The sequence below is a fragment of the Oryza sativa genome, chromosome 6, assembly GCF_034140825.1.
Source record: "Oryza sativa Japonica Group chromosome 6, ASM3414082v1".
Taxonomy (NCBI): Eukaryota; Viridiplantae; Streptophyta; class Magnoliopsida; order Poales; family Poaceae; genus Oryza; species Oryza sativa.
The window spans coordinates 5,841,569-5,861,634 of NC_089040.1; the positions used below are offsets into that span (position 1 = coordinate 5,841,569).

The 20,066-nt window shown below is 42.9% G+C and overlaps 2 protein-coding genes and 1 pseudogene across 3 annotated transcripts; all 3 read left to right on the forward strand.

Annotated features, from left to right (window-relative positions):
- The first annotated feature begins 2,546 nt into the window (after nucleotides 1–2,546).
- Nucleotides 2,547–7,271, forward strand: LOC4340462 (bZIP transcription factor 46-like). Of its 2 annotated transcripts, XM_015785510.3 has the most exons (5): nucleotides 2,547–3,410; nucleotides 4,104–4,175; nucleotides 4,772–4,801; nucleotides 6,757–6,833; nucleotides 6,923–7,271. In XM_015785510.3, the coding sequence occupies exons 1-5, from the start codon at nucleotides 2,619–2,621 to the stop codon at nucleotides 6,924–6,926; spliced, it is 975 nt and encodes a 324-aa protein (XP_015640996.1). In that variant the 5' UTR covers nucleotides 2,547–2,618; the 3' UTR covers nucleotides 6,927–7,271. The 2 variants fall into 2 exon arrangements, with proteins under 2 accessions (XP_015640996.1, XP_066167308.1); XM_066311211.1 differs by lacking the exon at nucleotides 6,923–7,271 and having other exon boundaries at nucleotides 6,757–6,837.
- A 6,667-nt stretch (nucleotides 7,272–13,938) lies between these two features.
- Nucleotides 13,939–15,244, forward strand: LOC4340463 (sterol carrier protein 2). Its single transcript, XM_015789036.3, has 4 exons — nucleotides 13,939–14,186; nucleotides 14,273–14,333; nucleotides 14,421–14,520; nucleotides 14,918–15,244. The coding sequence occupies exons 1-4, from the start codon at nucleotides 14,061–14,063 to the stop codon at nucleotides 14,997–14,999; spliced, it is 369 nt and encodes a 122-aa protein (XP_015644522.1). The 5' UTR covers nucleotides 13,939–14,060; the 3' UTR covers nucleotides 15,000–15,244.
- Nucleotides 15,245–19,054: 3,810 nt separating this feature from the next.
- Nucleotides 19,055–20,054, forward strand: LOC107277482 (scarecrow-like protein 3; annotated as a pseudogene).
- Nucleotides 20,055–20,066: the final 12 nt, after the last annotated feature.

Below are 20,066 nucleotides of genomic sequence, written 5' to 3' on the forward strand. Positions count from 1 at the left end.
GTAGCCAACAGCCACAGTGTTTTCTTTGTGCTAAATATAGTAGCCGAACAAGCCGAAAATTGGCTATTAAATCCCTATTAAATTAATTCAGTAGTTGACTATACTATTAAACTTGCTCTTATAAAGTTATCATCTGTAGTCAAACAGCCATAGCGGTCCTCCTAAACACACAGGAGAAGGATATATGCAGCATATCCGCATATGCCGCTGCCTATTCCCTCCTTCCAATTTTCAAGCATCTCCTTGTGCTGCTACTGATGTTGATCTGGTCAGTCCGTTCGCACCCGGGCGGTACGGATGCATCCACTTTTTTTCGTCTCTCCGTTGGGCGCACGCTAACGTTTTCATCTCTCTACATCATGCAGAGCCTGACACGTTGCCACTGTCTCTGGTGCCCTATAATCGGAGGCATCGCTATTCTACGCCGGTAAAACGAATGCTAAGCACACTCACCAAAAGCTACACAAGAAACAGCATACTTATTAGTGCACAAGGTTAATTTTTGTACAAACAGTGATACAGCTACATTTGAGGATGGAATTTATGGGCACCTGTTGCACACCCTTCTGCAGCATTTTTATCCTGCAGATTGTACCTTAAAGTTTAATTTGATACTCATTTTATCATTAACCAAACTACCTTGGTAATAATACGCACTCTCATCAACTCATTATCCCTCTGTAACCAAACCAAACATGTGCTTGTTTTAATTTTTCTCCTAAATTTTGGAATAGGTTATTTTTCTATTATTATTGTTTATTATTTCCAGTGGACTATTTACTCATATTTGTATGCATATACCTCTGCCACGTTACAAACATATTAGTAGTTTTAACCTAACTGATTTTAACAGTTGAATTGTGATAAGAATTTTCTCTACTTACAAGAAAACTTGAATTTTCCTTTTTTTTTTCTCTAACTTTCTGGAAGCCGGTAAGATATTACATAAAAGATAAATAATTTACGTGATGCATCTATCGTGTGGAATTGTGGAATTGTTCAACTTTATCCCTTTACATACTTGGCGCTACTACTCTAGCCATCTTTAAGATATGTTTCTTTCGTACACCTAGTTCTCGTATTATGCGTACGTATCAACGTAGAAATGTCATGCTTATCTCAACATCTTCAAGATAGATTGTTTACGCACAACTATCCTTTACAGTTTATATATCTACCAATGTTAATCGGAAGATCGATATTCATCCTACTATAAATCATATAATCTCTCAAACAATTATTATCGATAAATTTACTCGAACATACTCATTTGCTATTGTACTTATTGTTTATATTGGACTCTTTACTTAGATTTATACGCATATGCATTGCCATATTACAACTATGTATCACTAGTTGTATAATTAATATGATCTTTATATGTCTATGAAATATATATTACTACTCTGTACCTTCTGTTGTAATATAAGCATTTTCCCCTTTAAAGAAAACTCGATTTTTTTTCACAAGGATAAACCTTTTTACCTTCTGAACTTTCGAGACTTCTCCTTATAAAATCATTACGCATATGAGGCACAATTCACAAGATGCACCTACTATGTAGCGTAATACAATGTTTGACGTTATCGCTTCATCTGTTTGACGCCGCATGATCTAAGCATCTTTAAGATGGATTGCTTACCACAACTAGCCTTCGCATTGTATGCATATGCATACGTCTACAACTATGAAATTCATGCCTATCTCGATATCTCCAAGATAGAGTGTTTACGTACAACCGACCTTTGTATTTTTATAAGGTTTGTGAAGCGCCAACTTCTAACCGGTTATAAATCACAGAATTCTCTCGAAGAATTATGACTAAACCTACATATCTATTATCTCATATATATAAAAAGATTCACCTTAAAAAACTTGTAAGGCTAGGAAGATTGCAGGCCTGTTTGGAGCTTAAGATTTTTAGAAGCAACTAGTTGGTAATCAATTTATAAGAATCTTGAAAAACTGGGTTTTACAACTTTTGATTTCTAGTTTATTTTTTGGATTCTACAACTATGACTTTTTAGAACTATTCGAGAATATTCTGATTCTGAAAGAAACTGCAATTACCGGAAGCTCTCCAAATATATGCTGGTAACGTATGTAAGAGAGACCCCAAAATTTACTGGCGGTGTAGTCGTGTAGAGGCAGAGCAAGCCTGTGCTCGGAGCGAAAATTAGGCGTTGAGACCGTGCGGATAGCGCCCCGCTGTCCTCTGACCGATAGATAGGCTTTTGTCCGCCTCCGGCGCGCGACACCCACTTTAATGCCCCCGAGGCGACACCTGTCCCTCCCGCCTCCCTCAAAGCCGCACCAACTGCCCTCTCTCTCTTTCCGCTCTCCACGCCCCCCGATGCTCCCCTCTCCCTCGCCCGCTTCGCTTTTCTAATCTAATCTAATCTAATCCAATCGGCCGATTAAACCTGATTTCCCCTTGCTAATTCGGGCCATCGCATCACTCCCCCAACTAATCACACTCCTCTCTTCTCCGCTTCCTCTTCTCGTATATTTATAACCCCACTTCCCTTTTCTTCCTCTTTCTTCTCATCTTGGTTTCTTCCTAGTTTCGGGAGAGGATTTTAGTGAGGGATTTGAAGGATTTTGAGGTGGGAGAGGAGATGGAGTTGCCGGCGGATGGGAGCGCGCTGGCGAGGCAGGGGTCGATCTACTCGCTGACGTTCGACGAGTTCCAGAGCGCGCTGGGAAGCGCCGAGAAGGATTTCGGGTCGATGAACATGGATGAGCTGCTGCGCAACATCTGGACGGCGGAGGAGTCGCAGGCCATAGCGCCGGCGGCGGCGGCTGCTTCGGCGGCGGCGGTGGTTGGGGACGCGCAGCAGCAGCAGCAGCCGATCCAGAGGCAGGGGTCGCTGACGCTGCCACGCACGCTGAGCCAGAAGACGGTGGACGAGGTGTGGCGCGACATCATGGGCTTGGGCGGCAGCGACGACGAAGACCCCGCGGCGGCGGCGGCTGCGGCGGCGCCCGCGCAGCGGCAGCCGACGCTGGGGGAGATGACGCTGGAGGAGTTCCTGGTGCGGGCCGGCGTCGTGCGGGAGGACATGGGGCAGACCATCGTGCTGCCGCCGCAGGCGCAGGCGTTGTTCCCCGGGAGCAATGTGGTCGCCCCGGCCATGCAGCTCGCCAACGGGATGCTGCCTGGTGTCGTCGGCGTCGCCCCCGGCGCCGCCGCCGCGATGACGGTGGCGGCGCCGGCCACGCCGGTGGTGCTGAACGGGCTGGGGAAGGTGGAGGGCGGGGATCTCTCGTCGCTCTCGCCGGTGCCTTACCCATTCGACACCGCGCTCAGGGTGAGGAAGGGCCCTACCGTCGAGAAGGTGGTGGAGAGGCGGCAGAGGCGGATGATCAAGAACAGGGAGTCCGCTGCTAGGTCTCGCGCGCGGAAGCAGGTGAAGCCTCTCTTCTCTTCAACTGCACTAGGATGTAGGAATACGTAGCAATCTTATGTCCATTTGCTTGATTAATTAGTTCTGAAAATTCGATGGTGCCTATATTTGGTATGCCTCTCGATAATGCTGTACTTTATTCACATGATGTGATCCCCCCACTTCTAATTCAGCTTGTAGATGTTAATTTATGCCTAATAGCCACTGCAAATAGCAAGTTAGCGTCGTTAAATATTGTTCAACCACAGAGGATAAGAATCTAAAGTGAATAAGCCATGGTTCAAGTTGATGCTCTCAGATTCAGAGAGATGATGAGTGGCTTTGTTCATTTCGGGACACTGGCTGAGCGGTGTTTTTTTTTTTTTTTGGATCGACTATTGCTGTGATAGGGATAGCATGCTCACCATGAAGCTTGGAAGGACAATTGACAAGACCAATTCGAGAAATAGTAACTTCCGTTGATCTTTTCTTTAAAAAAAAAACTTGTGGGGGTAATAGGTCTTTTTTATGTGCAAGTTGTGCTGCCATGATGCACTCATACTTCTATAAAAGCTAGTATATACTTTTATTGTTCTAACATAGCAAGGTCAAGTCTTTCTGATACTCTGATTGACAGAGAATAGTTCTAGACAGTTATGGTTGTGTTGCGAAACACAATTTTTTAACATTAAATTTTGGCTTTCTGATATACAACAGGCTTATATAATGGAGTTGGAAGCTGAGGTGGCAAAACTGAAGGAACAGAAGGCTGAATTGCAGAAAAAGCAGGTATACCTGCTGTCATATAAAATTGCTTTGATCCATGCATACTCTTTATTTTTTTCTGTTTCTCTTACCAATTCCTGTAATCAGTTAGTAGTCCTTAGATAACCTCTTGACTTTGGATAATTCCTATGTTTCTTGCCTCGATTGTCATATTTGTTTGGGGATTTGGGCTTACCAATGGCTGTTGTTTTAATCTACCCCCAGCAATGCTTGTTGCTGGTATTGCAATATGTAGGTGACCACAAATAGCATTCAAATGTCCTTGTTCTATGTATTTCCTGTGGAATTTATCTGAGTTCAAATCTTTAATGGTTGTTGGAGGTTTGCACTTAAAAGGTGTATCCCTTTTTAATTTGAACATTGATGGGGTTACATTAATTTTGTATTACTGTCCTGCAAACTTGTATTGAAATCCTATGCCATCTGGTATCTTCTTGTTCACACATTTTCCATGTGCCTACTATTGTTATGCCAGTATGTCATTGTATCATGATTTTGTAATTGAATAACTTAACAAAAGCACCAAACCTTTTCTTCTTCCAAATTCCTGACAAAAAATCCATGAAGCTTTATTCACTTATTATGCTTCTAATTTGCAGGTGGAAATGATACAGAAGCAAAATGATGAGGTAATGACCTTACAGTTGGTAGTAAATACCATGGTTCTGAATTCGCACTATGTTTGTCCTCATTGATGTGGAAGTTGTCTATACCTCTTTTTGATCATACCATACTTTCTTCTTTTTTAAATAAAAAACAAGAGTAAGTTCATTTCCACAAACTTGCTGATTAAGGGATCTTTGGATCTGGGTGAATTTTTTGGGGCATTTGCAAGTTTGGACTAAAGTTCTGATGACTTGAATCCAGATACCCTCTATATCCAAACAGACCCAAATTGGGGCAAAACAACAAGCTAACTCTATCGAACCAATTCGTTTTTCTTGCTGTGAGCCTTTCCTAAAACTGGCAGACGCCTTAGAATCTCCATGGCTGAAGTTTGTCAAAGTGCACAACAACAGTAGCATTAGGTCATTTATTAGAGCTGCATGACATTCAAATTCTTTTTAATGAGCTGCACAACAACATGCACGATTTCCCAATTCTGGCTGTGAGGTGTGTTTGTTATTGCATTTTTTGTGGTCATGTCAGAAAATATCTTACTACATATGGTTTAAATTATGTTTCAGAAATCCCTTATTCTTTAACCAACTGCCATCATAAATGTATATGCTGGTGTTGGCCATATATTTCATGTCACTGACACTCTGGCCTCTTATCCCTTCTCATTTTCATTCATGTATCATGTTATCTATGTAGGGTCATTGTGTTACATCCATCTTCAGTTTTTTAACACTTTAGTGCCATCCACTTGTGGTTTTTTTTTTCATAAAATAAATTTGAAGAAACTAACAGAGATATGCAATACTGGAACTCCTGCCATTGCAATAGAAAATTAGCACATCATGATTTTCAGCTATCACAGTGTGGATTACTGTGATGTGTTTTTTGTTAAAAAAAAATGTACACTACTTTGTCCTACACTCGTCCCTGCTGTCAAATAATTGAGTTTGCCATGTACAGAGTAAATGTCCAGATGTGCACCATTCTGAATATGGTATCCCATTTTGGGCATGCATGCTTGTAACACCAAAATTCTGTTGGAGAACATACTACCCAATAAGCTCAAGGTTTCATTTTCAAAATCTAGTTATCTGTAATTCCCATGTCATTATAGTTAAAGTATTTAATTTTCTACCTTCTGTTTTATTTTTAACTAATCAGTTCAATTTTTTAACCAAAGAATGATACTCTTTTACCAGGGAGATCTGAAGTGACTTATTGGACATACAATGCTAAAACAACAAACTAAAACAACAAAATGGACATTGGGTAGGTTTGTCTGGGTGGTATGCTCAACCCAGTCTGATCTGGAGTATTAAAAAGAATCCTGACTCTAAATTTAGTCCACCGCTACTATAGACGCTATAGTGAGCCTGTCCAGCATTCAAATTAAGGACATTAGTTGTGTTCGTTTCTAATGGTTGGGAACCTTCCCCCTCTAGCATGTAAAACGGAGCAACGATTTAGCACACGATCAATTAAGTATTAGCTAAAAAAAACTTGAAAAAATGGATTAATATAATTTTTTAAACCAACTTTTCTATAGAAAGTTTTTCTAGAAAACACATTGTTTAGCAGTTTTGGAAGCGTGCGTGCGGAAAACAAGTGAGTAGAGGTGGGAAAGTGTAGGGAAGATGTCATGTTGGTTTGAATTTTGAAAGTCTGCAAACTCTTACTAATGTTACATAAATAGTTTTGGTTGCTACTCTGCGGTTTCAAGCAGTAAACCTCTGCCTCAATCATTCTGAAGTTTAAGCATTTCTTTGATTATAATCAGTACAGTTAGAAGGCCTTAACTGGGTGCATTTTTATGTTCCGACTTCTGACGATCTCACTGAAATCTGACAAGTGTTTTCTAGCTGAAGATAGTACATTTTACTAGATGCTTTGCAATGTTGAGAAAGTTCTCTTCATAGATTCTTCTTTCCCTAACAGGAGTTTTATCTATAAATGGATTTTGCAGGTCATGGAGAGAATCACTCAGCAACTTGGACCAAAGGCAAAGAGATTTTGCCTCCGACGAACACTGACTGGTCCATGGTAAGTTGATCAAGTTTGCACAGCATTGACCAAAGTTAAGATCGTTGGCTTCCTTGGATGTGACCAATCGCCGCGTGTATATATATCAGCTGAAGCCAGAGTCTCCGGTTTCGCCGTGGCGCTCAGCTTCAGAGTTGCTTCTCTCCTTGTTGGTGAATGGTGATGGCTCAGTCTCTTGGACGGTCGAATGCTGGCGTCGATTACTCACTAGGTTTAGCTGCGAGATCGTTGCGTGAGCAAAGGCATACTATCTAATCTGTTTAACTCCTTATTTAGGGAAATCTGGCATGGTGAAAACGGGGCATGCCATCTGTGTTTGTTGTTTTTGTGCAGCTGTTGCATCTGCTCTGTATGTTGCTGTTGCGTTGACATGTCATCCCGTTTACAGTTCAGTGATTCTGTTCTGTACCCAAGTTTAAGAGGATTCAGTTTCAGTGATCTGCATGTAATTTGAGCTTTACAGTTTCCGTTCTTCCGGATGATGTGACTGAAGAATATGCGAGACGAAGTTGCTGTCCTGCTAGCGGGCCTGTTTAGCTCGCGAAAAGAAAATTTCTGTGTGTCACATCGGATGTTTGACCAGATGTCGAAAATGCTTGTTAGACACGAATGAAAAAAATAATTTCATAACTCACCTGAAAACCGCGAGACGAATCTTTTGAGCCTAATTAATTCGGCATTAGCACATGCAGGTTACTGTAGCACTTATGACTAATCATGAACTAATTAGACTCAAAAGATTCGTCTTGCGATTTCCCTATAACTGTGTAATTAGTTTTTTTATTTATCTATATTTAATGTTTCATACATATATCCAAAGATTTGATGTGATTTTTTTGGAAAAAAATTTTTGGGAACTAATCAGGGCTTTAAAAATTAATGCACTCCTGGTTTGACTGGATGATGATCAATCTTGGCCTATCCATTCTCTCAGTCCACATGAGTAAAACTTTCTTGTTTTCCTGCATATGCCGTACAAAATTGTTGCTAATTACTGTTTGGTTTAGTGGAGAGCACGTTTTGCTCGATCTTCTTGATGAGACGGACATGTATAGTGTACTAATTCCTGTGCCCCGACAAGGATGGCTCGGTGGTGTTTCCTGTATCCTGTACTGTAGGGTGTACCACGATTTGCACAGTTCGACAAGAGCAATCAGTGACAGCTGTTCTTATATACTTCCTCCGTTTTGCAGTGTAAGTCATTCTAGCATTTTTCACATTCATATTAAGCATTTTTCATATTCATATTGATGATAGACCATATGAATGTGAAAAATACTAGAATGACTTACACTGTGAAACGGAGGAATTATATAAACTTTGCATATCATATCTTTGATGATGGAATAAACAACTCATCAAATATCTTCTCCATTCTAAATTATAAGTACTATTTTTTATTCCTTTTATTTAAGTTAAGGACAAAGAAGAAAGACTGATATCTCAGATGGGTGAAAAGCGTGGCAATGGCCTGGCTAAGAACATTTTCGGAAGATTGTAAAATGCAGGAATAGAAAAAAAAATACAAATTTAATGTTGTACTCTTATAAACCTGTAGGATTTTAAAACACAAGAATACTAGGAATTATAAAGCAAGTTTGTACATATAAGAGATAGTAGAGATTGGAAGGAGGATGCATGGAACTTCTTAAAAGGAAACCAGAGATAGAGTTCATGTTTACTTTCCTTGGAAATGCGACATAGGAAAACCAAAATCCATAGGATTTTTAAAGTTTTGTATCATCAATCCAAAGGACGCCATATGAATAAAATCCTAATGATTTGAATCCTCCACAAATCCATTGAAAATCCGCCAATCCAAATAAGCTATAAGATTGAGTAAAAAATTAAATAAGGGGTGGTTGGTGAGGGGAGTACTACATTACTCTAGAAATAGCTATATTTGGGTTAAAATTTTGAACATGAAAAGTAGCTGTAACAGGGCAAATAGTTATAACTAATGAATATGGGCTTTATAATTCAAAAACTGCAATAATTGATGGTTTAGACAACCATACAATGGTATGGATAATGAACATGTCGTACAATATCATTTTCCTCCTTCCTCTCCCTCTTCTAGGGTTTCCCAATCCGCCGGAACCTGCCCCGGCGGTAAGCATGGTTACCGCGTGGTAACCATGGTAATCGTGCCAACTCGTACAAAACCGTATAATTTTATCATTTTAAATTATTTTTAAAATTTATTTGAATTTAAAAAGGTTATCGTGGTTTTCCTTTTACCGTATCTTGTGGTAAGCGAGTAACTGAGCGGTTACCGGCGGTTTGGGAAACTCCGCCCTCTTCCATGAGAACTCAAGTAACGAATCTTCTAAACAACCATGTCACTATCGTTCATGTCGTGTACAAACTACAAAGTGCTTGCTTTGTTGTCACTCTGTTAGTAACCATAATTGAAATTGACCGCTTTTGACACCAGTTGTTATCGGCAGGAGGAATATAAATATATGAAAACAATGATTTTTATAATCTTTCAAAAGATGTGGGAGATACTACAATTTTCCAATTTAAAGTTTTAGTAGCTCCAGATTAAAAAGAGTAAATTTCACAAAACTACACATACTTTTCAAACAGTTTCTAAGAGACGAAGTTTTGTTGGTCTGTCGAACGGTGAACACGGTAGCATACATGCTAGTGAAGGAGAGTGTTCTTCTGGGTCTTATTTTGGGCTTGTTCAGATTGATGCCATTTTAAACCATGCCATTATTTTTGGTAAAGTTGCCAAATATGTGCATCCATTTAGTTTCTTACCAAACTCTGGTAAATGAATAAGAAATCCTGCAAAAACTTGTAATATTGTCAAAATTTTGGTATTGCCAAAATTTGATAAGGTTTATTTTGGATACAATTCAAACATGCCCTTTATCTTTCCTTGATAATGGTTGTAAGCAAGATTATGTAGTTGAACAAATCCCTGGCGGTGTTTATCAAACAAACAAAGCACTCTCCCTCCATCACAAAATAAGTTAATCTAGCATTAGATATGACACATCCTTGAACCTATTCAAATTCATAGTATTAGGATGTGTCACATCTAGTATATTAACTTATTTTGGGATGTAGAGAGTAATACCTCCGTTTCAGACACACCACAGTTTTGCACAGTTTATGTCCAATGTTTAACTTTCCATCTTATTTAGAAAAAAAATATAATGAGTATTTTTTTATTGTTATTAGATGATATAACATGAATAATACTTTATGTGTGACCGATTTTTTTTAAATTTTTTACAATTTTTGAAATAAGACGGACAATCAAACATTAAACACGGAAACTCACAATTGCACTTAAAACAGGATGGATGTACTATATCAGATTTCTCATGAAAAACTATAGTATTGTATTAGCTTGTCCACGTTTAGGGCCCCTTTAAATCGTAGTAATGAGAAAACATAGGAATAGGAAAAACGCAGGATTTTGATAAGAATGCAAGTGTAAAACAGAGGATTGCAAAACACAGAAAAACACAGAGGAATGGCCGTTTGATTGGACCGCAGAATTAGAGGACAGATAAAGACTCAAAGGAAAGTTTCCAAGAGGTTTTACCTCATGTTAGAATTCCTCCAAAACTTGTATGGCATTAGGCAATCCATAGGATTTTCATAGGATTTCATAAGATCCATTTCTTTGATTCAAAAGGCTATATAGGAAAAATTTCTATAGGAATGAAATCCTCTAAGGGCCCCTTTGAATCGCAGGGTAGAAAAAACGGAGGAATAGGAAAAACACAGGATTCTAACAGGAATTGAAGTGTAAAACAGAGGATTGCAATACACAGGAAAAACACAGGAATGATCGTTTGATTGGAGCGCAGGAAAAACACAGGAATCTTTTTCTTTTCCAAAAAGGGATTTAATTAAATCCTTTTCCTTTAGACCAAAAATCCAATAATCTTAGAAATTCAAAATCTTCCCAACCGTAAATCCGTTTGACCCCGTTCAACTTCCAAAATTTCCCAAATCTCGAGATCTATCTAGTGGCACGCTTAGAGGTCATTAATAGGGCTTTATTTTCGCCGTTTGTTGAGTTGTCCCGTTTCGCGTGTAGTTTCGAAGCCCGAAGACCCGCAGTGCGAGGATTTCGAGGATCAAGCTCCAGATCTCGAGCAAGGCAAGCCACCTTTGAACATCTTGAGCCTATATTTGAAATTTAATTATATTGCTTGTGAAATATTATGCATTGATAGGATCACACTTAAAATGTTTGTCCCGTCTGCAAGGCAGATTGGCGGACCTACCTAATTTGTCGCATTTGATCCTTCCTTTGTTAATTGCTATACCATGTCCCCTTGTAGCCACCCAGTTGCGCCTCGATACTCGTGCACTTTGTGCAAGTATCGACGGTCGCCTTCAAACTTAAAATCTGAGTAACAACTTGGGTAAAACTGGAGTTTTACAAAAGACTTGGAAAACCCGACACCTGGGTCGGTGCTTGCGAACTAAATGAATTTCCAAAACCGCGGACCGGGGAACGTACCGGGTGTACGGTTTCCCGCTCTCGCACTTAAGGACCGATTCCTTGGAATTTCATCCAAACATAAGACAAGTACGACCACATGGGTGGAATGGGACACCCCTGGCTAAGTAACTAGCTTATCAGGGGAGCCTTAATGCCGAGAGACATGTGGACTCGCTGGGGTGGTGTCGGGGAGGACCCCTGGGCTTCCTAGCACAGTATGGTCTGGGACCTAACCTGTTGTTGGTCTGGGACCCCTCTCGTCGGCATATGGTAAACCTGTGTCGGCTTTCGAAATGCCTTGTCATGAAAGCTTGGAGGTCTCCCGACGTGGTTGATCCCCACGGGCTGGGTGACCCGGGTTAGTAATGTCGTGTGGGTAAAGTGTACCCCCTCTGCAGAGGTTAACCAACTGTTCGAACAGCCGTGCCCACGGTCATGGGCGGATGTGAGGTGATTCCTAGCGTAGTTTTGTTTGACTACTGCTTGTGAAATTGCTGTTGTGAAAAGGGGTTCGATGTTTGAAAAATCTGCAGCTGATGGGATCAGCTAGGCCCGGGTGGCCGTTTGAAAAGTTGTTGGCCCGGGTGGCCGTTTGAAAAGTTGTTGGCCGGGTGCCAACCGTGTTGCAATTCCTAAAGATTGATACATTGCACATACTCCGACCGGACGAGACGCACTGTCTCAACCGTGTCGTTTGAGAACCACTCACTTAGACCTTTTAGAAAAGAGTTCAAACAAAATCAATTACGAAAACAACAGCCTTTCCTTGAAGCCTGCATTAAACACTTATTTCCCCTGGCTTGCTGAGTACTCCCGTACTCACCCTTGCTCTATATAAATAATTTCCCCCCCCCAGTTGCTGAAGAAGATGAAGTGGATCCTGCTGACGAGGAGTTCTTCCAGGAGCAAGTCGGCTACGATGAGTTTTAGGGTTTCGGCCTAGTTCCCAAGTCGCACCTGTGATGATTGGCCCAAGTCCTGGCTTCCGCTTTCCTTTTGTATTGTAGTTGTGAGCTCGGGATCTGTCCGCAGCCCAACATGACTGTACTTCTACTCTATAATAAAGAGACCTCTGTTGCTGTGATACTCTGTCTCCCTGTGATACCAGCACTGTTTCCTGGGACTGGTATCGATTAACAGGTTAATTTGGAGCGTCACGGGCTAGTTCCGTTCGGGGCTAGTTCGGGGCGTGACAATGTAGTTGAACAAATCCCTGGCGGTGTTTATCAAACAAACAAAGCACTCTCCCTCCATCACAAAATAAGTTAATCTAGCATTAGATATGACACATCCTTGAACCTATTCAAATTCATAGTATTAGGATGTGTCACATCTAGTATATTAACTTATTTTGGGATGTAGAGAGTAATACCTCCGTTTCAGACACACCACAGTTTTGCACAGTTTATGTCCAATGTTTAACTTTCCATCTTATTTAGAAAAAAAATATAATGAGTATTTTTTTATTGTTATTAGATGATATAACATGAATAATACTTTATGTGTGACCGATTTTTTTTTAAATTTTTTACAATTTTTGAAATAAGACGGACAATCAAACATTAAACACGGAAACTCACAATTGCACTTAAAACAGGATGGATGTACTATATCAGATTTCTCATGAAAAATTATAGTATTGTATTAGCTTGTCCACGTTTAGGGCCCCTTTAAATCGTAGGAATGAGAAAACATAGGAATAGGAAAAACGCAGGATTTTGATAAGAATGCAAGTGTAAAACAGAGGATTGCAAAACACAGAAAAACACAGAGGAATGGCCGTTTGATTGGACCGCAGAATTAGAGGACAGATAAAGACTCAAAGGAAAGTTTCCAAGAGGTTTTACCTCATGTTAGAATTCCTCCAAAACTTGTATGGCATTAGGCAATCCATAGGATTTTCATAGGATTTCATAAGATCCATTTCTTTGATTCAAAAGGCTATATAGGAAAAATTTCTATAGGAATGAAATCCTCTAAGGGCCCCTTTGAATCGCAGGGTAGAAAAAACGGAGGAATAGGAAAAACACAGGATTCTAACAGGAATTGAAGTGTAAAACAGAGGATTGCAATACACAGGAAAAACACAGGAATGATCGTTTGATTGGAGCGCAGGAAAAACACAGGAATCGGATGAGAGAGATAGACTCAAAGGAAATTTTCCAAGAGGTTGGAGCTCTTGCTAAATTTCCTCCAAAATCCACATGGAATGTGCCATTCCATAGGAATTTCATAGGATTTGGAAAGCTTCAATCCTTTGAATCAAAGGGTCAAATAGAAAAATTTCCTATAGAATTTAAATCCTATGAAATTTCTATATAAATTCTTTGATTTAAAGGGGCCTTAAAATTTCTATGAATTTTTTTTGAATAAAGGGGGCCTTATAATCTTAGGATGTGTCAATTAACTTATCTTGGGATGGAGGAAGTCAGGTAAAAAATATATTTAAAATTATTATCACCGATTTTCGATGATCTGCCAGCAGCTAACCACCGGATAGGGCCAGCAGCTAACCATCGGCGTGGGCGTCGGCGTGGCGTGTCTGCAACTCCTCCGGGGACCGGGGGCGGTTGGCGTCGTCGCACCCCCCCGCTTTAATTGCCTCCTCCTCTTCTTCTCCCCCTTCCCGCAGCTGCCACTTCCCCACAACGAGGAGAGGAACAGCAGAGCAAAGCCCCACCTCCTCCCCTCCTGCGCATCTCCTCTCCTCCCCGGAATCTGCTCTCCGCCGCCGCCGCCCGGCAGAGGAGATGGACGGCAGCAGCCTCAAGTCGGCGCAGCTCCTCGAGCAGATGCGCCTCCACATGGCCACCGACGCCGGCAAGGACATCGCCAAGAAGGTCGGCCTCGTCTACCAGTTCAACATCGCCCCCAAGGTCAATATCTCCTTCTATCCCCTTTTAATTGGGTGGAATTGAAGCGCCCCCCGTCTTGATCCTGTTTAGTGGCGCGCCTTTCGCAGAAAATCGGAGTCGACGAGGAGATCTTCGTCGTCGACCTCAAGAAGGGCGAGGTCACCAAAGGTGTGTGCGCGCGTGTATCTTTCTGCTTCTTTTGATGATCGGATTAAACTGTACTGAAATGCCTGGTTCTGGTTGGTTGGTGTGCAGGGCCGTACGAGGGGAAGCCAGATGCGACCTTCTCCTTCACGGATTCTGATTTCCTCTCGATCGCCACGGGGAAGATGAACCCACAGATCGCGTTCATTCGGTGAGGAGAAGAACGAAGAAGTTTTATGTTTTTCTTTGTACTAGAAAAAAAATGCCCGTGCGTTGCAACGGGTGAAAATTATTTTAATCTTACTATTGTTATACGGTATAATTAAGATGAAATTTCACTGTAAGGATTCGCTTGATATATATATTTTTTAGAAAATCAGGAGCTGTAATTAGGAATCCGATCATCTCAAGTTAGATTGCAAACAAACTTAAAAACGGACTCAAATACGGATATGTATTTCCAAAAGCAAATGAATTTACAAACCGATTCATACACGGATGACGTACCAAAATACCGGCAAAAACATCTTTAATTTTTATAATAGTAGAGATTTGTTTTCGAATTTAGCTTTTGTAGGTGGCTGATGAATTATGAAAATTGTGTTCAGAGGCGCGATAAAGATCAAGGGGAGCATAAGCGCGGCGCAGAAGTTCACCCCGGATATCTTCCCCAAGCCTTCCAAACTGTAGAAGGTTAGAGGTATATTGTTTGGGCGAGGTTGGTAATAATAAGGGTTGCTAGTTGCAATACTGTGTTTGATAGAATGGGGGGAGAAAACTGGAAACAGGAACAACACACGAGTGCCTGATGTTATGGCTGGAAATCGGATATCGCTATGGTTAATGTTATCACTGATATCAAGTTCAATCCTTGTTTGTTGTGACTTTCTTTTATATATCATAATATGATCCAAATGTCTGTTGATGTTTCTTGACGAATATACCCACTATAGTGATGATATCAGATTTCTATAATGAAACTAGCAATTGCTTGGCAGTGCCGTTTTACCCTGCACTGCATTGTGCTGTGAAGATCTACTAGAATACTACTCCCTCCGTTTCACAATGTAAGTCATTCTAGCATTTTTCACATTCATATTGATGTTAGTGAATCTAGACATATATATCTATTTAGATTCATTAACAACAATATGAATGTGGGAAATGCTAGAATGACTTACATTGTGAAACGGAGGAAGTAGTTTTAAAGGGCCTAGCAATGTATTGTATAATATAGTTCGTTCTGTTTTACAGGGTTATACTGGTTCTTGAGTTTGATGGGGTTATGCTGGGTTAGAGCAGGATTTGTAGCCATATTAGTGTGCAGCTGTTTCATTTTCCTGTTACCACAATAACAGTTTAACCATCCGCATATTCAGTACATAGTGTACTACCCTGATAAGTCCATGCCTCCATGGTTGATAGGGCTAGCATTGACAGTTGTGATAGAGAGATCCATGACCATGATGTTAGCAACTGCCAATTGTGTAATCAGCTATCACTCATTTTCTCATAATTGCTAATAATGAAGAAGGCCCACAAATATGACAAATCTTTTCTTGAGATGTCTTGTATGAAGATCCGAAAAGGCTATTTTGCTTCATACAGTATGAGCTAACTACTGGACTACTTTGTCTGTGAACTGTTTTTGTGGACAATAAATTTACTGTTCATAAATTATGAATGGTTACCTAGGAGGCAAAGGCATTGGAGGTTGAATTGCCATCTGCGCATGTTTTTCGACAGGGTGTAAGATAAGAGCTTGTTTTTGGATTCCAGTTTCAAATCCTCCACTGCTCCACCTGATCATTGTAAGATACTAACATAGCACCATTAGCCAATTGATTCAGCATGTCTGCCATTCATCTGGTGGTATTGAAACTAACATTGTAGAAGCTATGCTTTTCCATGTCATGGTATACACTATACACTCACCACTTCCATACAACATGCGAGTGTAGCCCTGCTGCAAGTTCATCATGCTGAAGTTTCCTTCAGCTGCAAATGTACAGTATTATCATTGGCTCATCGCGGTGCATTTGCTTGTCTTGTGGTTGTGATAGCTTTGATTGGTTCGGTGAGTCATGGTCAATTGGCTGCTTTTTTTCATGTGGTTTTATATCTCAAATGCGGAGTTGCGGACTATATTTGTTCGCTCGTAGAGTTGAATCAAGCGGGCACTGACTCGTTTCTCAATTCTCAGTTTTTCTCTCCAAAACATGGTTTTAGTTTGGTAGCCCCTACTAATCCCTTTTGACATAACCGTGTTTGGATAAAACGAGAGAACCAAACTAGTTCCAAGGAATTTGGAATTTCTCCTTTCGAAATGTGGTTTGGACTTTGGGAGACATTAAATTTACACCACCTTTCAGGTTCCTCAAAGCCTATAAGAGCGTCCCCAGCAGAAGCGCTATCCGGTCCTCTATGTGAAAAATAGCGTATGAAAGTGAACCTCCAGTAGATAGGCCATTGCATCATCCAAAGATAGCGCATCCGCTGAACCGGAGAGAGGAATACCAAATTTGGCGTTCCTCTCTCCTTACGCCAAATCGCAATGATCACGTTTGGGTTGAACTCCCGCCCCCATCCGGAGTTCCGGAACGACCTCCGCCCATCGTCATCGTCACTTGCCGCCGGCGAAAGTGAGTCCCCAAAGGCGGTGGAGAGGCTGGAGAGAGAGGGATGTACCAGATCTGGAAGCTCCCGCCGTCAGCCGCGCCGAGGTGCGGCAGCCGCTCTGGCCGTAGCCAGCGCCCCTTCACTCGCGAGTTGTTGTCGTCGCCCCTCCATCCGCAAGCTGCTGTCGTTGCCGCTCCACGCTCGCCCGGTGCCGCCGCCAGGCTCCGGGATGCGGCAGCCGCTCCGCCCGTCGCCGGCGGCCCTCCACCCACGAGGTGCTGCCGTCGCCCCTACGCGCTCGCCTGGTGCCGCCGTCGCCGGCGCTGAGATGCGGCAGCAGGTGAGCTACTGCTGGCGCCCTGTCCGCCCGTGAGCTACTGCTGGCGCCCTTGCTCCCACTTGCTATTGGAGAAGAGAGTGGATGGTGGGGTAGAGAGAGGAGCTGAGGAGGTAGCAAGGAGGAAAGAAAAAGGAAGAGGAAGAAAGGGGAAGAATGAGAAAAAAAAGGAATATTTATTTTGCTATAATTTTTGCTCTTTTGTTCTACACTTTACTTATTTTGCTATGATTGCAAATATATTCATTTCAAACATATATTTAGTCATTCAAAATATAACCCTTATAAAAGAAATTACACAAATATAAGTTAGTTGGAAGATATTAATAAAATATAGGAGAATGTGACATGGAGAATGTAATTTGGATGATCTATTAGAGTGAGAAAAGATATGGAGGAGAAATCTTTTTGGATGACCATCCATATGGGATGCTCTCCAGCCATTCCCACAAGGGTAATTCTAGGCGAGTGGGACGCGCGATGGCCTGAATTCATTCGAGGACCGAATTCGTTCAAGGAAATTAACTGGGCGTAATTTAATTATGGGCCACATTCATTTAGGGGTAAAAGATGGTCCAAATCTCATGGTGGGCTGAATTCGTTCGCTGGAATTAAGTGGTGCAAATTCATTGGCGGGCTGAATTCGTTGACTGAAATTAAATGGGAGCAAATTTACTCTCGGCCTGAAAATTTTGGCAACAATTTGTGGGCCAAATTTTGTTTCGGGCTGAATTTGTTGAGGGGAATTAATTGGTCAAAATAAGTGATGGACCCAAATCATTGATGAACTATCTGGGTCAAATTTAACGGTGGGCCTAATTATTGATGGATGTTAAGTGGGCCAAATTTATTCGTAGGCTGAATTTGTTGATGGGCAGTAGGTGGTCCAAATTCATTTTTAGGCTGAATTCGTTGACATGAATTAACTAGGCTGCTTTCGTTTTGAGGCCTTGGTGGGCTGAATTTCTTGATGGGTAAATTTATTCCTTGGGCTAAATTTGTTGAGGGCAGTACATGGGCCAAATTCCTTGCTAGGCTGAATTGGTTGATATGAACTAACTGGGCTGATTTCATTTGAGGCATTGGTCGGCCGAATTTGTTGATGGATAATTGCTAGGCTGATTTCATTTTTGGACCGATTTTGTTGACATTTGTCAAGCAGGCTGTATTCGTCGCCGTGGTGGGCCCAATTCGCGATCTTCTTTGACTTTGTACGATTAGGAAAATGTACACCGAAGGTCCCTCAACTTGTCATCGGGATAAAAAACATCCTCGAACTACAAAACCTGATATGCGAGGTTCTTTAACTATACAAATCAGGTCACCCGAGTTCCTTCGGTGGTTTTGACTCCGGTTTTGGTCTATGTGGCAGTTGAGTCAGCGTGGGACCCCACGTGGGCCCCACATGTCAGCGTGCCACGTCATCACCTTCCTCCTCTCTCTCTCTCTCTCGATCTTGTCTCAGCAGGCCACCGGCGGGTGGGGAGGAGGCTGGCGGGGAGCTCCTCCTGCGCGGCCGCGAGCTCCTGCTGCTGCAGCTGCTGCTAATTTATCTCGTGTGGGACGGAGGGACGCTGCTCCTCCTTGAGCTGAGCATTTTCTTCCTTCTCTTTTGTTCACTTGTGGTGGATGTGCATATGCATGCCGCCGCCGCTGCTATGCCTCTCCTCTCTCGATGCATAGCTGCGAGCTTGTACGCAGAAATAAATAGTGGCGATTTGCTTTTGTCCCGTTGCCTGAGGAAATCTGTCCCCGGGATTGTATTTTTGTTTCCCGAGCTGTTTCCTCACCCAGACGGCCATGGCGCTCACGAAAGAAGCAGAGCGCCTCGACGTGCCCTTCCAGTTCAACCCGGTGGTGTCCCGCCTCGATGCCCTCGATGTGGAGTCCCTCCGCGTGAAGACCGGCGAGGCCCTCGCCATCTGCTTCAGCCTCCAGCTGCACTGCCTCCTGGCGTCTGACGACGACGCCACGGCCGGCGCGGGCGGCGACAAGGAGAGGCGAAGCCCGGAGTCCGGGCTGTCCCCGTCGAAGTCACGCGCGGACGCGTTCCTGGGCGCGCTATAGGGGCTGTCACTGAAGGTGATGGTGGTGACGGAGCAGGAGGTGAGCCACAACGCGGCGGGGCTGACGGAGCGGTTCGTGGAGGCTCTCAACTACTACGCGGCGTTGTTCGACTGCCTGGAGGTGGGCGGGGCGCGCGGGTCGGTGGAGCGCACGCGCGTGGAGCGGTGGCTACTCGGGGAGGAGATCAAGAACATCGTGGCGTGTGACGGCGGCGAGCGGCGGGAGCGGCACGAGCGGCTGGAGGGCGCCGGCTTTGGCCGCGTCCCGCTCAGCTACTACGCGCTGCTTCAGGCCAGGCGGGTGGCGCAGGGTCTCGGCTGCGACGGCTTCAAGGTCCGGGAGGAGAAGGGCAACTTCTTCCTCTGCTGGCAAGATCGCGCCCTCTTCTCCGTCTCCGCATGGCGCGGCCGCCGCTTCGCCGCCTTGCTCCCCTTGCCGCCATCGACGCCTCTCCCCTGCTCCCGCGTCATTGCTACCTTGCTCTCCTCCCCGCCGCCGCCTTGCTCTCCTCTCCATCCGTACTGCCCAGAGCGGAGAGAGAGGATGAAGGGAGAGAAGAAGGGAAAGAGAGAGTAGGCTGATCTGGACAAGCTGACAGGTGTTGTCCACGTAGGTCCCACGCCGACTCAGCCGCCACGTAGGCCAAATCCAGCGTCAATACTACTCTGGGACCTTGCGTGACTGGTTTTATATAGTTAAGGGACCCTGCATATCTGGTTTTGTGGTTCGAGGAT

Coding starts and splice junctions, on each gene's coding strand:
- LOC4340463 (XM_015789036.3), top strand. CDS start 14,061: ATGGACGGCAGCAGCCTCAAGTCGGCGCAGCTCCTCGAGCAGATGCGC. Junction 14,334..14,420: donor GAAGGGCGAGGTCACCAAAG/GTGTGTGCGCGC, acceptor GTTGGTGTGCAG/GGCCGTACGAGGGGAAGCCA. Junction 14,521..14,917: donor CCACAGATCGCGTTCATTCG/GTGAGGAGAAGA, acceptor AATTGTGTTCAG/AGGCGCGATAAAGATCAAGG.
- LOC4340462 (XM_015785510.3), top strand. CDS start 2,619: ATGGAGTTGCCGGCGGATGGGAGCGCGCTGGCGAGGCAGGGGTCGATC. Junction 3,411..4,103: donor GGTCTCGCGCGCGGAAGCAG/GTGAAGCCTCTC, acceptor GATATACAACAG/GCTTATATAATGGAGTTGGA. Junction 4,176..4,771: donor CTGAATTGCAGAAAAAGCAG/GTATACCTGCTG, acceptor TCTAATTTGCAG/GTGGAAATGATACAGAAGCA.